Source organism: Episyrphus balteatus, chromosome 1 (genome assembly GCF_945859705.1).
Source record: "Episyrphus balteatus chromosome 1, idEpiBalt1.1, whole genome shotgun sequence".
Classification (NCBI taxonomy): Eukaryota; Metazoa; Arthropoda; class Insecta; order Diptera; family Syrphidae; genus Episyrphus; species Episyrphus balteatus.
The window spans coordinates 13,383,911-13,398,883 of NC_079134.1; the positions used below are offsets into that span (position 1 = coordinate 13,383,911).

General features: G+C 29.1%; 1 protein-coding gene and 1 pseudogene across 1 annotated transcript; one reads left to right on the forward strand and one right to left on the reverse strand.

Moving 5' to 3' along the window:
* Positions 1-139: 139 nt before the first annotated feature.
* Positions 140-639, forward strand: LOC129920053 (uncharacterized; annotated as a pseudogene).
* Positions 640-3,250: 2,611 nt separating this feature from the next.
* On the reverse strand, positions 3,251-3,997 carry LOC129905513 (electron transfer flavoprotein regulatory factor 1). The gene is made up of 2 exons (XM_055980983.1): positions 3,803-3,997; positions 3,251-3,729 (listed from the first exon to the last, which is right to left on the reverse strand). The coding sequence occupies exons 1-2, from the start codon at positions 3,845-3,847 to the stop codon at positions 3,523-3,525; spliced, it is 252 nt and encodes an 83-aa protein (XP_055836958.1). The 5' UTR covers positions 3,848-3,997; the 3' UTR covers positions 3,251-3,522.
* Positions 3,998-14,973: the final 10,976 nt, after the last annotated feature.

Sequence of the window (14,973 nt, forward strand, 5' to 3'; positions counted from 1 at the left end):
GCATATCTATCAATGTGGCCCTAGTCTTGAAAAGCCTTGTCGATCAGCAATTTATAAATACAATTTTGACTGCACCATAGATAATATTAATGCTCAAATGCTATACAAAGATAAATATTGGTTTATTACAAACGTCAAGATGGATGAGGTCGATGAAACTCTCAAAAAGAAGCGTGCGTTCAAGAAATTCACCTACCGTGGTGTTGACTTGGATCAACTCTTGGACATGCAAACAACCAACTTGTCGAACTGATGCACAGCCGTGCCCGCAGGAGGTTCTCCCGTGGCCTTAAACGCAAGCCAATGGCCCTTATCAAGAAATTGAGGAAGGCCAAGAAAGAGGCACCACCAAATGAGAAACCCGACATCGTCAAGACTCACTTGAGGAACATGATTATTGTTCCAGAGATGACCGGATCCATCATTGGTGTTTACAATGCCAAAGATTTCAGCCAGGTTGAAATTAAGCCAGAAATGATTGGTCACTATTTGGGAGAATTCTCATTCACCTACAAACCTGTCAAGCACGGTAGGCCCGGTATTGGTGCCACCCACAGCTCTAGGTTTATCCCACTTAAGTAAAACAATTCATGGAGAAATTTTAATAAAAATAACTTTTTTATAAAAAGAAAAAAGAACTTTTTCTTAACAAACCAAAAAAAATATATTAAAAATAATGTTACACATACGCCACAGTGACCTTTTAAGTTTAAAATTTGAAAATTATTAATATCTACAATATTTGCTGTCGCTTCAACAAAAAATTAGAACCAAATGCATTTTGTTGAGTATTTTTGTCCTTTAATGATAAAATGACGATTGGATGAGAAAGCAAAAAAAAAAAATAATAGCGCAGGCAAAATATACATTTAAGGAGAAGAAGAAAACTTAAACGTTTTTGTTTTGTCGACTGTTTGAACTAAATTCAATTTTACTGGTTTACTACTGAGATAAATGGAAGTGAAGGTTTTCAAATTCAATTATCCTTATTTCGCCATAATTAACAAATAATTAATTAATGATTAACAATTTGCACCATCAAAAGTTCAAAAATGCCTAGAATCTATCAATTTCTTTGTGTAACTAAATACTTCTCAAAATGTCTTTAGCCAATTACAGTACCTACATATATAAAAAAACTCTGTAACTTCATCACCTGATTTTTAAAACGCAAATTACGTAACCGAAAGTGCAAAAGCGAATCATTTGGCGTTATTAAAAAAAAAAAAACAAAATTATTGAATACACAAGTTATTTGCGTGTAGCTCATAAATTGTCAATGTTACTGAACATATTTTGATCCCATACAGGATTAAATAAAGAAAATTCACACTCAGCCTTATTGTGATTTTCACGTGAAAAAGTTTTCCATCCACTATCGTCAAGTTAGTAAAAAAAATATAAATACAATTCATGTTCACATATTTACTAAGTATATAGACGAATAGGAGCTTAGTTTAGTTGTCCAAACAAAAATAGGATAATTGTAGGAAAAATTACGGGGACACATGATTTTATTTTCAAAAAACGGATGAAATATTCATTTGGTTTTTTGCCATTGGACTTAAAAATTTAGGTACGAATAAATACACTTAGACCAGTCTTAACAGTATTTCCAGAGTACTTATTATACAGTATATATTAATTCATTTGAATTAAGTATTTTTTATTTCAGAACTCGTTTTTTTTTTTTTTTTTTAAACTCACCGTTTGTTTATTTTTAAAAAATTACTTTCAGTACCTATTAGACCGGGCGGCCACTGCTGAAACGCTCAACTCATCGAGCTAAAGAAAATTTCAAATGGGAAGTGAAAGAGGGCTATTAGTAGTTACGAAAACCACAGGTCTTCCCGTTCGCATCCTGGCACGATTGGCGTGTCAAATTAAAGGTGATATTGTCAGCTATAAAAATTCAGAGGTCTTCCGGGTGAAAGTCTAGCAGTTTTGTCATGCAGCCCGTTTTAAGGGTAGAAGCGATGAAAGTGAGGTTTTTCATAAAATCTTGTTTTTTGGTATTTTGGTCGATGAGTTAAGGAGTTTTTTCACTATAAATAAAAATAAGAGTTATTAGCATTTAAATATAAAAGGATGTTTTGGAAAAAGCTTGATAGATTATTAACAATGACCCAAAGTATATGCAAAACTACGAATATTTCACGAAAAAGTCTCAAATAATACGCTGCGCCCCTTATCACTTACCGAATTAAGAGCCGAATTTAATTTCAAATTAAAGCTAATAATGTCTTTTTTTGAAAACCAGAGGTCTTCCAAGCCACATCTTGACATTTCACCCCCCAGCCTGGGGGAACGTTATAAGTGAAAAACGATCCTAACCTTAAAACAAGCTGCGTGACCTAACTTCCAATTTTTGCTTTTGCGGAAGACCTCTGAATTTTGATAGCTGACAATATCACCTTTAATTTGACACCAATATCGTCTTTTAACTCTATGAGATGCACAATGCGCTTTACCACGCCAATCGTGCCAGGATGCGAACGGGAAGACCTGTGGTTTTCGTAACTACTAATAGCCCTCTTTCACTTCCCACTTGAAATTTTCTTTAGCTCGATGAGTTGAGCGTTTCTGCAGTGGCCGCCCGCTCTATATTCTTTTTTATGAAAAAAATGATTTTTTTTAAGAAAATAAATTGGGCTTTAATAATCGAAAAAATTAATATGTACTCATTTTCGTGTTTTTTTTTGGAATAAAATGATATGAAGATAAAAAAAAAACAACTTAAAAACGAAAAAAATTGGGTTTGATGAGAAACGGTTGTTCGCAGAAAGAAAAGTTTTGCGACAAACTAAAACTGTAATAAATTCTTGATTGGTTTTAAAAAAATCTTAAAAAATCGGATTGGCAAAGATAAAGCGAGTTATGGAAAAAGAGAGTAAAATTCATAGAAACCGTCAAAGCTCGAAAACGAGAATATTACTAGATTGCGTTCGTTTTGGTGTCTAAATTGAAAACCTTCAATTAAACCAAATTACATGCTGCATCTACGAAGTCTTAATGTTGAGCGCTCAATGTTGAAGACGGCGTTTTAATTCTTCTAAGGTATATCCGATTACTAAATTCAAAAAATATTTGTTTACCATACAAATCACAAAAATAAACAAATACCCACCAGAATATTGATAAACAAAATTCTTTAATTTCTTTGTTTACCAAAAATAGCTGAATATGACCTATGGAAGGTCGTTCTTTGGCTAAGACCAATCAAATATCAACAAAAATAAATTAACAATAATTTGTATCAGTCTTGGAATAACCTACCACATCAATTTATTTGTCTCATTTTTTGGTTAACAATCGATGCACAAAAACAAAAATGTATAAAAACACATAAAACTAACAATATTATAAGAAAAAACAAGAGTCTTTGGAAGAAATTCGATTAATAAAAAGCAAATAAAAAAAAAAAAACTTGAAGCCAATTTGTACTTCCGACAAACACAAAACTCTTGCAAGGAATTTAGTGATTTTTCAAACTAATGGCATCAAAATGTTTACAAATTATTTTTAATTTTTTTGATAACGTTGTTTCATTGCACGATATTTCTTAAGAGAATAAAGTGCTTCGAGCTCCTTGGCGACATAACGTCCTTTGGCGACCAAAGCCATAATTTGCTTCGGATCTTGGACATGTTTGTTTTTTATAAATGCATCATGGCACTGCTGACGGAATTTGTCAGCTCCACCGGGATATTCTCGGCCGAGAAAAATGAGCTGTTTATTTAATAGAAATAGAATTTTAATAAAATTTAAAGATTAAAATAGTTGATTAGGATTTTCTACGTACTTGTTTATACAATTGAAGAACTTTTGTGCGTACTTCAGACGACATTAGAACGCAATAGAGAAAAAGTTGTTTTTTTCGGAAAAAAATTTAATTTATGTATTTATGTAAAACGTAATCGATGTTCGCAGTGTGAAAAATATTTTTCAAGAATGAAGAAGTTTTTCCGGGTTTTTCTTTCGTCGGTTCTTTTTTTTTTTTTTTGGGGGCGAAGGAAAAACACAAAAAAAGAGCAATATTTATCTGTCAAAATGGATTATGTTCCACAAAAACAAAACATGGCGTCTATTCGACTCTCGATAAATGTTGTTTCTATTCGACGCTAGATGGCCGATACACAATGGTCCTGGCCGTGGGGGCCGTTTGCACTAGTTCAGAAAAATCGTTAAAGATTAAAAAGCTCTGTTTATGCCTACCTTTCACGGTTCGATTTTTACCGTGCGGCGGTAACTTCCAGCGCAAGTCGATTCGTGTGAACGTAAGTCGCAGGTGACTTAAATGACAATCCTCATAGAAGAATCCTAATGCCGACTTTTAACGAGTCAATTTTTGCTGCGCGGCAAAGCTCTTCGGCGTAAAGCCAAGTACGCAGCTCGAGCTAAATTTTAGCTCCCATACAAATCGTCGCCTCAATAAAATAATGTCATATGTTACATTCGGCTACTTTTGGGAAAACGTAATTAAAGTTCAAATTTTTTTTATCTCAAAAACTGTACGGTGAATTTTTTTTAAAAATATCATGACATATACAGAAAATATTTGTCTATTGAATTATGTTAGAATTATTTCAATACTCCAATCCAGAAACAAATAATAGTCAATTTTCTCCAATATGCCGATGTCGTATGTAACGTTTTCACAGAAACTATTTGTTAGCCAAACACATACGACAAATTGATGACACATGCGACAAAAATAAGCAAAGTTTTATTCGACACTTGTTTACGACATACGACAAATAGATGTCAAACTCAATGCGAAAAAACAAATAACTAACGTTAATTTATTAACTTTTTAAAATCACATTGGCTCTTGGTAATAACCCGAGTCTAGCAAAATTCAATTTTAACAAAAACATCAATGGTAAAATAACATACCTACATCTAAATTCTAAACAATTGGTTTAGAAGCAGTTCACCTATAAAATGATAGAACTTTTTTAATTTGGAAGTTAGAAATATCAAATATCAAAAATCACATAAATAGAAAAACAAATAATAGGTGCATTATTTTTAAAGCAATTTTAGAATTAATGAGATCACAGTTTACTAAAATTGAGTTATGGGGACTTTTCACGTGCCGCGAAGCTTTTCGACCCGTGTGAACGTAAGTCGCAGGCGACTAAAGTGACAGTCCCCATTGAAAAATCCTAGTCGACCGACATATCGTGCGGCTAAAATCGACTCGTAAAAAGTCGGCATTACTATTCAATTATTACAGCTTTAAGATAGCACGATAAAAGCTTCATACAAATTTCGTAGGGCCAAGTTTTCATTGCCACTGGATTCGAAGCATTGGGGGAACCTAAAAGATCGGCATCAAAGAATTCATCATCCAATATTTCTTTACGTATGCTAAATTAATAAAATCATAAAACCACTATTTTATGCATTTTGTATGCATAAAATAGAGCATAAAGCTCCTCGGATAAACTTGGCGCAGGTCGACTCGTCCGACCTACTCGACATCTTGATTGCAACTGAAATTACACTCGTTAGTGTATTTCCTTATGGGACAAACGACAAACGTTTACTGAAATTCCAGTAAAATATTGTTGTATGTGTTGCAAAAACAGCACATACGACAGTAATTTACCGAACGAAGAAAAATACTGATTTGTATGAAAAAATTGTAGTATGTGATAATTTTTGTCGTATGTGCACGTTTTTTGTGCACTTACGACAAAAAGCTACTATAAATGTTTGTAAGCCTACACATACGACAAAATGCATAGCGATTATCTCGGAAACGGATACAGATATCGAAAAACGGATTTCACAGAACGAAGGAGAAAAAATCAATTAGCAAAACTGCATTCAAATCTCAAAACCTCAATTTTGCACATACGACAATATTTTATTGGGGCGACGAAATTATCTTAAAAATTTAGACGAGCTAAAATTTATTCCATACCTACAAATTATTGATAACTTGTATGGGAACTTTAGCTCGGCTAAAATTTATCTCCATCTGCGTACCAGGTTTAAATCGACAAGTGTGAACTTAATAACATGATTTCACTAGATCCCAAATGAGATCATTTCGCAAATTAGGTCAGTTCAGATTTCAAATTCAATTTTTTTTTCTATTGAATTTGACATTCGAAATGAGATAATTTGCGTAATTATTTCATTTTTGCTCTAGTGAAAACGGCGTATATAAGCCGCAGGTGACTAAAGTTACAGTTCCCATAGAAGAATCGTAGTCGACTATAGCCGTGCAATATGTCGTGCGGCTAAAATTGGCTCGTATAAAAGCCCTGCCCAAGTAACAATTTTACTTGCATAAGGTCCATTTTCTTCGATTCGGCAAACTATAGTTTGTATAAGTTTAGTTTAAGGCTTACTTATGCAAATCATCCATTTTGGAAAAAAAGGAGGTCTCCTTAAGGTTATCTGGAAGTGTTTAGAAGAAGCCTTGTAAATAGAAGTTAAAGAAGACCTTTATAAGACCTGTTTGAACCGTTCTAAAGAAGCCTTCTATTTACAAATGACAGAAGGCTTTCATAAGACCTGTTCCAAGAGGTTCTTGTAAGTATGCAATGTTTTCATCTCTCAAGTATGCAATGCTTTTCACCAATAAGTATGCAAAGCTTTTATCCTGCAGATATGCAATGTTTGTAACACTTTAGAAAAAAACATTGCATTTTTATGTGAGGTTTCAATTAGCTCCCTTTTTGCCACTCATCTTTAATATTCGAGTATGGTGTACTGGTAGGGTGCTGGCTTGGTATGCAGAGGTACGTGGGATCGATTTCTGGCGGGGCCATTTGTGAAATTAAAAAAAATGTGTTCTTTTTGAATTAAAATAAAATTCTTCCCATTTCAGAACGACATGAAAAGCATTAACATGGCCAAAAAAGAAGAAAAAACAAAATAGAAAAAATTTAAAAGAAAAAAAAATTCAATAAAATCTTTTTTTTTATTCATAAATTTAACATCTTATAACAACCTCCATAAGGCCTTACTATAACATCCAATGCAAATGATAGTTTCCTTAGCGAAGCTATAGCTTAACTAAAATGTTTCATTGTTTTGTAAAAAGGCCTGCATAAGGTCGTTTTACGCTGTTCGTCACAAGCTATTAGTTTGTGGATTGCCTGTGAAGGAAGGTCTTGGGGAAATTCGGTAATGTGCGCCAAAATGATTTGCATAAGACTTGTCCTTCTTCTTAAACAAGTCAAAAAATAGCTTGCATTGACCCTTATAAAAGCTAAATTGTTACTTGGGTGTTCCATTGGAGGATGTAGTCTACTAAAAGTAGATGTTTTGGATTATCTAGTACTATCATCTACTCATGCTCTTCTTCCCGAGTACATACGATTTGTATCGAATTCGTTGAAAACGGAGTTTTGTAGAACAGTCAAATACAACAATTTTTAACTATAAAAGGGGTGTCTATCTCCCCCTCGTTTAGGAGGGAGGGGCATTTTTCAAAAAATAAAAACTTAAAATTATAAACAAAATATTTGGCCTCTACAAGAATCCGTTACTAATTTTCACCGCCTTAGTTATCGTACTATCCCCTTCTCTTTCACCATGAAGTAATGCAAGTGTTTGTACAAACAAATAACAATGCATAGCTAACTTAAGATCATAACATATTAATCATCAAGTTTCCCGAATTCTTTTGTCCGCGTTTGCTTTTGTACCCCACTTTGAACTGCAACTAAATTTGGTCCTACTAAATCCTATAGTCCTAGCGATGCATCGTATAAATAAAGTTCAATTCATGTGGTTAATTGCTCAAGAATAGAAAATATAACTTGCATTAAAATTTTTCAATAAAAAAAGATACACATACACCCAAGTGACCCTATACGTTTAACCGCGTTACCGTCCACATTTTGTCAGTGAAACCAGCTGACTTTGACTGCTTATTCACTGACTGTCGACTTTAAGCATTATACCATATACGTAGTGGAAATTTAACATAAGTTGAGTATTTAGATTTATGAACCTTTAGATGGCAGTGATAGTTTACAAAAAGCTTCTATTATGCTTCCAAAGAGAAATATGTTAACCTTTCAGAACTATGTTACACAAAAAAAAAATCGATGACGAAAGAGATTTTGATGAATAGAACGACTTACGACTTTTGTCAAGAATTGATAACGGAAACGCAAACGACCGAAAAAGAACCACATTACCTACAACCAGTAGCAGCGTGAAGTTGAATCTTTTTGAACATAAAAAAAGCAAAACACATTTAAATCGATAACAGAGATTTATTTCTTTTCATTTATAATAATGCCTTCATTTGCTCAATTTTTTTTTGTCAGTTTTTTTGTTTTGTTTTTGTTTTTAAATTTATTATTTTATATTTGCAGTTGTATTATTATTAAATAATATATTTATATATATTTTTTTTTCCTCAGTATTTCAGTTTTTTTTTTTTTTTAATTTACCTACCATTGTTACAGTGTTGTTTTTATTTGTATTTTATTTTTATTTATTTTATGTATAATCTTAATTTTTCTTGTTGCTGTTTTTTTTTTTTTGTTGGTTTCGTACATTATTAGTTCTTCATTTACAACTACGTATTCTTTTTTTTTACTTTAAAATTATTATTATGTTATATTTCGTATTAATATTATTTTATATATATTTATAATAATAATAACTCCCGACACTATTATAAATTTATAATTTAAAAAATTAAACTCAAATGAAGAACGATTAAAATAATTACTTTGTTTGTTAAATACATCTATGTTTAAGTTTTAGTTGTTATTTATATAATATATATATATATATTCAATAATAATACATCTTTTGGGAGGACTTATTTTGTATGGTTTTTGTTTTTATTTTCTTTTTAATACCATGTTGTTGTTTTTTTTTTTTTTTTCAAAAATTAGTTCAAAATTTAAAATTTACTTCAGGGATAAGTTCTCTAGAGTTTAAATTTTTTTATTTACTTTAACAAAAAAGAAACATTATGTTAAATATAAAAAATAAAAAATAAATTAAAACTAAAATATTTGCTATATATGGTTTTTAAATCTTTTCCATTTGAAACGCTATTTCATGTGTGTAAAGTATGCTTTCCTAATTAATCCATTCTAAAGTGCGAGATTCACCCTAAGTGTGAGTGTTTGTTTTATATAAATGTTTTATGGCAACTTTTAACGATGAAAAGTTTCTTACTACACGCGAATATATTTTTAGTTAGTTTTTTTTTTCCTTATATAAATGTTTGTGCTTTATCTTTCCATATTTTCATTTTTTTTTTAAACTAAATAAAAATTTCTTTTTTTATAAAATTTTACAAAGATCCATTTTCTTTTTCTGACTCTTCAGCTCTGCAAAAATGATTGATTCCTATAGCTTTTAATATTTTTTTTTATTTAATTTTATATTTTATTCCGTGGGATTGGTAATTTTTATAAATTCATTTTTTTTAGTATTTTTTTTTGGTTTTTAAATTGTGAAAAATGTACCTACTTTTCTGAGAGTACTTATATATTTATGTGTGTGATAAAAGTGCTGCTGTGTTAACTAACTACTCTAACAATTTCTAATACCTTATGTTTGTTTGTTTGTTTGTTTATAAATTTCCATTCTTTGCCTGCCATTTCCTATAAGAAAATTTAAAATTAAAATGAAAATTACAATGAGGAAATGATAAATTAGAAAATGCATCGTTGTTAGTAATTTATTTATTTTTTTTTTTATTTAAAACTTAATGTGCATGTATTTTTTCCTATTTTTCTTTTAAATAAAACAAAAAATATAAAGTTATGATGAGTCTGAATATTATATCCTTTTGCTATACATTACCTACCTATTTTTTTTTCTATATATTGATATGAGAGTTAAAAACTAAACAAATAATTAAAAAAAAAAATCAATTTAAATAATAAAATATTTTTATTTTTAAAATAAAATAACAAAAAAACCGCCTTAAAACTAAATTTTGTTTGTTTTTTTTATTCACTTCTTTGGTCGTTAGCGTAATTTATTTTGCATGTTTTTGTTTTGTTTTTAATATTTGTTTAGCTAAGTCTTTTATTTATTTTTTAGTAAATTTATATTTAGTTTTATATTTTTGTTTGTATATTATATTAATTTGCTCTATTTCTTGTTTGTTTTGTTTTGTATAAGAAGTTACGGATCGAATTTTCTTTTAAATGATTTTTTTTTTGTTTTATGGTTAAGTTTAGATAAGTTTTGTTTTTAATTTTAAGGTAGGATTTTTTTTTACTGACATTTAAATAAGAAATAAAAATGGAAGAAAAATAAATGATAAACTATGAAAAGTTTGAAGACTTAAAATTGTTAAAAACAAAAACCAAAATCATTCATGAATTAATATAGTTTATTTATTTTTTTGTATATATATATACTTTGTTTTTTACATTTATAATAAACTCTATCCCATTTGTATTATTTTTGTTATTTTTGTTTGTGAAATATATTTTACATAATTTTTTTTTTGGTTTAGTTATTCGTGCTGTGTGTCATTCATAACTACACACAAACACACGCTTTCATTTTTTTATTGTTATTATTTTTTAATATTTAAACGTAATTTTTTTAATAATATTTATACATGACAAAACATCTAGTTAATTTTATATATGTTTTTTTTTTTTGTTTTTAATTTTATTTAATTTTTTTGTTGCTCAATATAATAATTTTAATTTGTCTTTTTTTTTGTTTCTCTTAAGAAAGATTGATTTTATTTTTAAATATATATATATTTATTTATATTATTGTATATAATATTTTTTTTTTTGTTTATAAATAAGTAATAGCTATTATTGTTCTTAATATTTTTCATTATTTTTTTTTTATATATATGTATATTATTTAATTTTTAAATACATACATATAAAATTTTTAATTATATAGAATAAAGAAATTATTTTTTTTTTTTTAATACAGGAAACTCACACACAATTTAACAAAAAAAAAATGTTATAAAATAAATACAATTTGTGTTATTGTATAAATCGAATGACAACTTGTGAAAAGTACCTACATGTTTTTATGTAAATTAATTCTGTACAAATTTTGTTAAATAAAATTTATGTTTGTTTTAAAATTTGCTTTAATTTGAAATTATCAAAAGAAATCTAAAAACACTTTGGAAAAGAGACAAGTCTTTGGGTGGAAAGAACTTAGTTTCTAATTTTTCAGAACGAATTGTTTTTGGGACTGATTTCGTACCGACATTTACGTTAAATGTTTCTTCTCGCTCGCATATCAAAGTTATGTTAGTTTTTTTTAGTCTTGTCCATATGGATATGTCAAATTATGACAGCTACATGTCTTAATTATGAAATTAACATGTACGAATTTAGTTCCTCCTTAAAAAATTTAGTTGTAGGCCTTTGAATATAAACTTTTAATTGCTTAGGTTTAATTCCGTGAACCACATTCTTAGCTTTGATTGTCCAAACAACAAATGAGCAAAACTTTGTTCAAATATAAACCCGATGCTTAATAGCTTGAAATATTTTTAAACGATCAAATTCTGTAGTTGCTTTATGGCAACCTCTAATTTAAGTAAGAAGAAGATCTTCAGAGTGATTAGTGATAAATAAAGAATTTAATGGCACAAAAACTTTAAATTTCTCTTTAACAACTCCCATGATCTCTCAGAACTAAAATAAGGGAAATATAACTTTTGCATTCATGAAACGTAGTAAGTACCTAATCGTATGGTAGAATTTTCTTGGGTAAATGCTCATTTCAGTCAATCAATCAGCTATTTGTTCTCTTAAAATCAGCACTTCATGGAGCCTTGTTATCAATTTACCTAAAATAGGTACATCTTACATTCATCTCTGTTATTATAATCACAAAACATGAAGTACACTTTTTTTCTAACCACTATCGACTTTTGCCAAATGCCAAAAAGTGTAGACAAGAATTTCATACATTTTCTTTAATGTGTATTTCATTGCAAATGGCTAGTAAAATATCCATGAGCTCTTAACACTTATTGTTTTATGCACTAAAATGGACATTTTTGTTTATCGTTTATTACCGAGAACCATTATTTTATATATGGAAGCGCACTATTTAAGTTCTACCTTTACACTTCCTTAGTTTGACATTTTGCTTTTGATGTATCACCCGTATGAAAAGTCAAAACAAAGGAAGGAGGTAGATGTCGTTAAGACGATTTTTATCGTAATTACGGTAACTTACTTACTGCAACCATTTGCGATATTTTTTTTTTAATTTATTTTAAGCGTCAAATGATACCATATTGACTTCTTCCAATTGACATTTGACAAAATTTGTGATTAGTTATGCCGACTTTTATCAAGTCGATTGCTGCTGTGTGGCAAGCAAATTAATTAAGCAATCACCAGCTTCGGGTGACACTTCGGTTTTGGATTTTTGATTTCGAAACTGATAAACGCATTTTTTTAAATGCATTCAAAGTTCTCAAATCTTCGAATGAAAAAAATTGTCAGTGTATACGAGTTAAACCAATTAAATTCAAATTCCAGTTTACAGTCTCGTTCCAAAATTTGGTCCTACCTCCTCCGTGAACAAATGTTAGGAATTCTCATTTTGTTAACAGCTTAAACTGATTTTTTGTCTTTCTTTCAACCACATGCCACTTACAAAATAAAATCAAGTATCAAAAAGTTTATTGAAAATAACAGTTTACAACATTGAACAGAAACTTCAAACTGTAACCAACTTCAATATAATGCCGTATAGATGCAACTTTTAACGATTCATATCAGCGTTACCGTTGAAAATTTTTGAAAGGTCGCTAAAAAAGTCGCTTTTAGAAAAAAAAGGTCGCTAACCTGAAAAATTGAAAAAAAGTCGCTTTTTTGTCGAAAAAGTCGCTATTTAAAAAAAAAAAGTCGCTAAATCGTTTTCATATGTTTTTACATAGAAAAATAAACATAAGTTGTCTTGAAACAAAGTTTTCATTAACAATAACGAAATTAGAAACTAAAAAAAAACAGTCTTCATTTTAGGATCTTAATAGGCTATTGATTATTTAGTTTAGAAAGGAACTAAGACGTTCACGGGTTTTTATTGCAGGAATCGTTGAATGGGTTATAAAAGAAGATAAAATTGCGGAGTGTTATTAAATGAGAGGGTGGAAACTGAAGATAGGGGTGCAAAAGCCCCCTTTTTGGTTTTTTCAACATACCTCGTAAACCAAGCAAAATTTTGATATATTGCATATAAAATTTTTTATAGAGAATTAAATTTCCTATTGGAATAATGTTTTTTAAAAATTGAAAAAATTGAAAATTGAAAAAAATTCCATACCACAGTAGTCGAAACAATCATAAAAAAAATATCAAAAAAATCGATTTTTTGAGTTTTTTGTTTTTTTAGTTATACATTTTTTTTGGGTTGAGATAGACATAAACATTGCCTCCAAAGAAAAAAAGAAGATTAAATTGCCTTCAAAATGCTGTGCTCACTAAATTTTTTCATTGAAAATTAACATTTTTTTTTCATTGCATTAACATTTTCTATATCTTTTTTCAAAACTATGACCATATATAAAAAAATGTTTGCAAAAAAAAGAAAAAAAATGTGAATATCAGTCCCTTTTTCGATTAACAAAAATTAAAGGTATGATATTTGACTAAATTTTTGTAATAATCCAGTAGTTTAATAATTCTATTGTTAGTATTTAAGTTTATTTCTAATGTAACCATTTAACATATTAAATAAATAAATAGGCATTATTATCTTTCAATTAAGCCATCGAAACCTAAAAAAAATATTTAATGGAATATTTTTTACGAATTTTTAAAAATATGTTACATGAGAGTAACGCTGGGTCCAAAAGGGTTGAATAAAAATAAAAAACTAGAACGACTACTGCACTCTTGCGCCATTATTTTATTTGTTTGAAATTTTTTTCAATTCCACTTGCTAAATGCTTGTGTTCAGCCTTCAGCATTCAACTCGGTCTGCTCAGTTATTTTATTCTGAGTCCATCGATGGTGCTCTGAACTAGCTCAGAATACGTTCAGAACGAAAAAAAAAAACACACATTTGAAGCTCTAAATGTTCAAAATTAAAAAAGAAATACTATTTTTAGAAAGAAAAAAAAAGTCGCTATTATGAAATTAGTGAAAAAGTCGCTTTAAATAAAAAGTCGTCGCTTGGTCGCTAAGGCTTCAAAAAGGTCGCTAATAGCGACTAAAGTCGTTTAACGGTAACGCTGATTCATATATTGAAATCAAGTATAAAATGATTTCGAAATTTAATGCAAAGTTGTTGACGAAACAATAATATTTTAATTTCAAGTAATTAATTAGGACCCTTTTTAGTTTCAAACCATTTATGACTGTTACAGCCATTTTTGTATAATCAACGATTTAGCGATCAATATTTAAATAATACTTCACTGTTTAAGGGCAGTAGTTAAATACTTAAACTAGCTTTAGCAAACAACTTATTAGGCTCGTTTTAATGAAATCGAATAACGTTCATCGGTACTATGTTAATTCATAAAACTATGAAGCAATGAGCCCGTATTTATAAACTTTGTTTAAGCTATTGTTAAGATAAAACTGGATTGTATGCCTATTTTTATCGTGTCAGCACTAGCTAGACCATAGTTGAAAAACAACATTGAATATGTCCCAAAATGTTTTCTTCGAACTCTGAAAGTGTGCTTTAACAATAAAAATAAAAATATATTTGTGTTTTACAATCATCATGTATTTTGCTATATAATTAATTTAAGAGTAGTATTTAAGCCAATGAAACCTATTATTATCGTTGGAGTACATAAATTCACTAAGTCATCGATAAAAACAAATATAAACAAAATCACTTAAATTAAAAAAAAAAAAACAAAATATCTTCATTCATTCATAAATTATTTTTTTTATAGATGTTTTTAAAATTTTATTTAACGGAGTTGTATATATATTTTATTTTTTTAATTTTGAGGAAAAATAATAACTCCAAATTCAACTAGTTAAATACAACAATACCAAGACG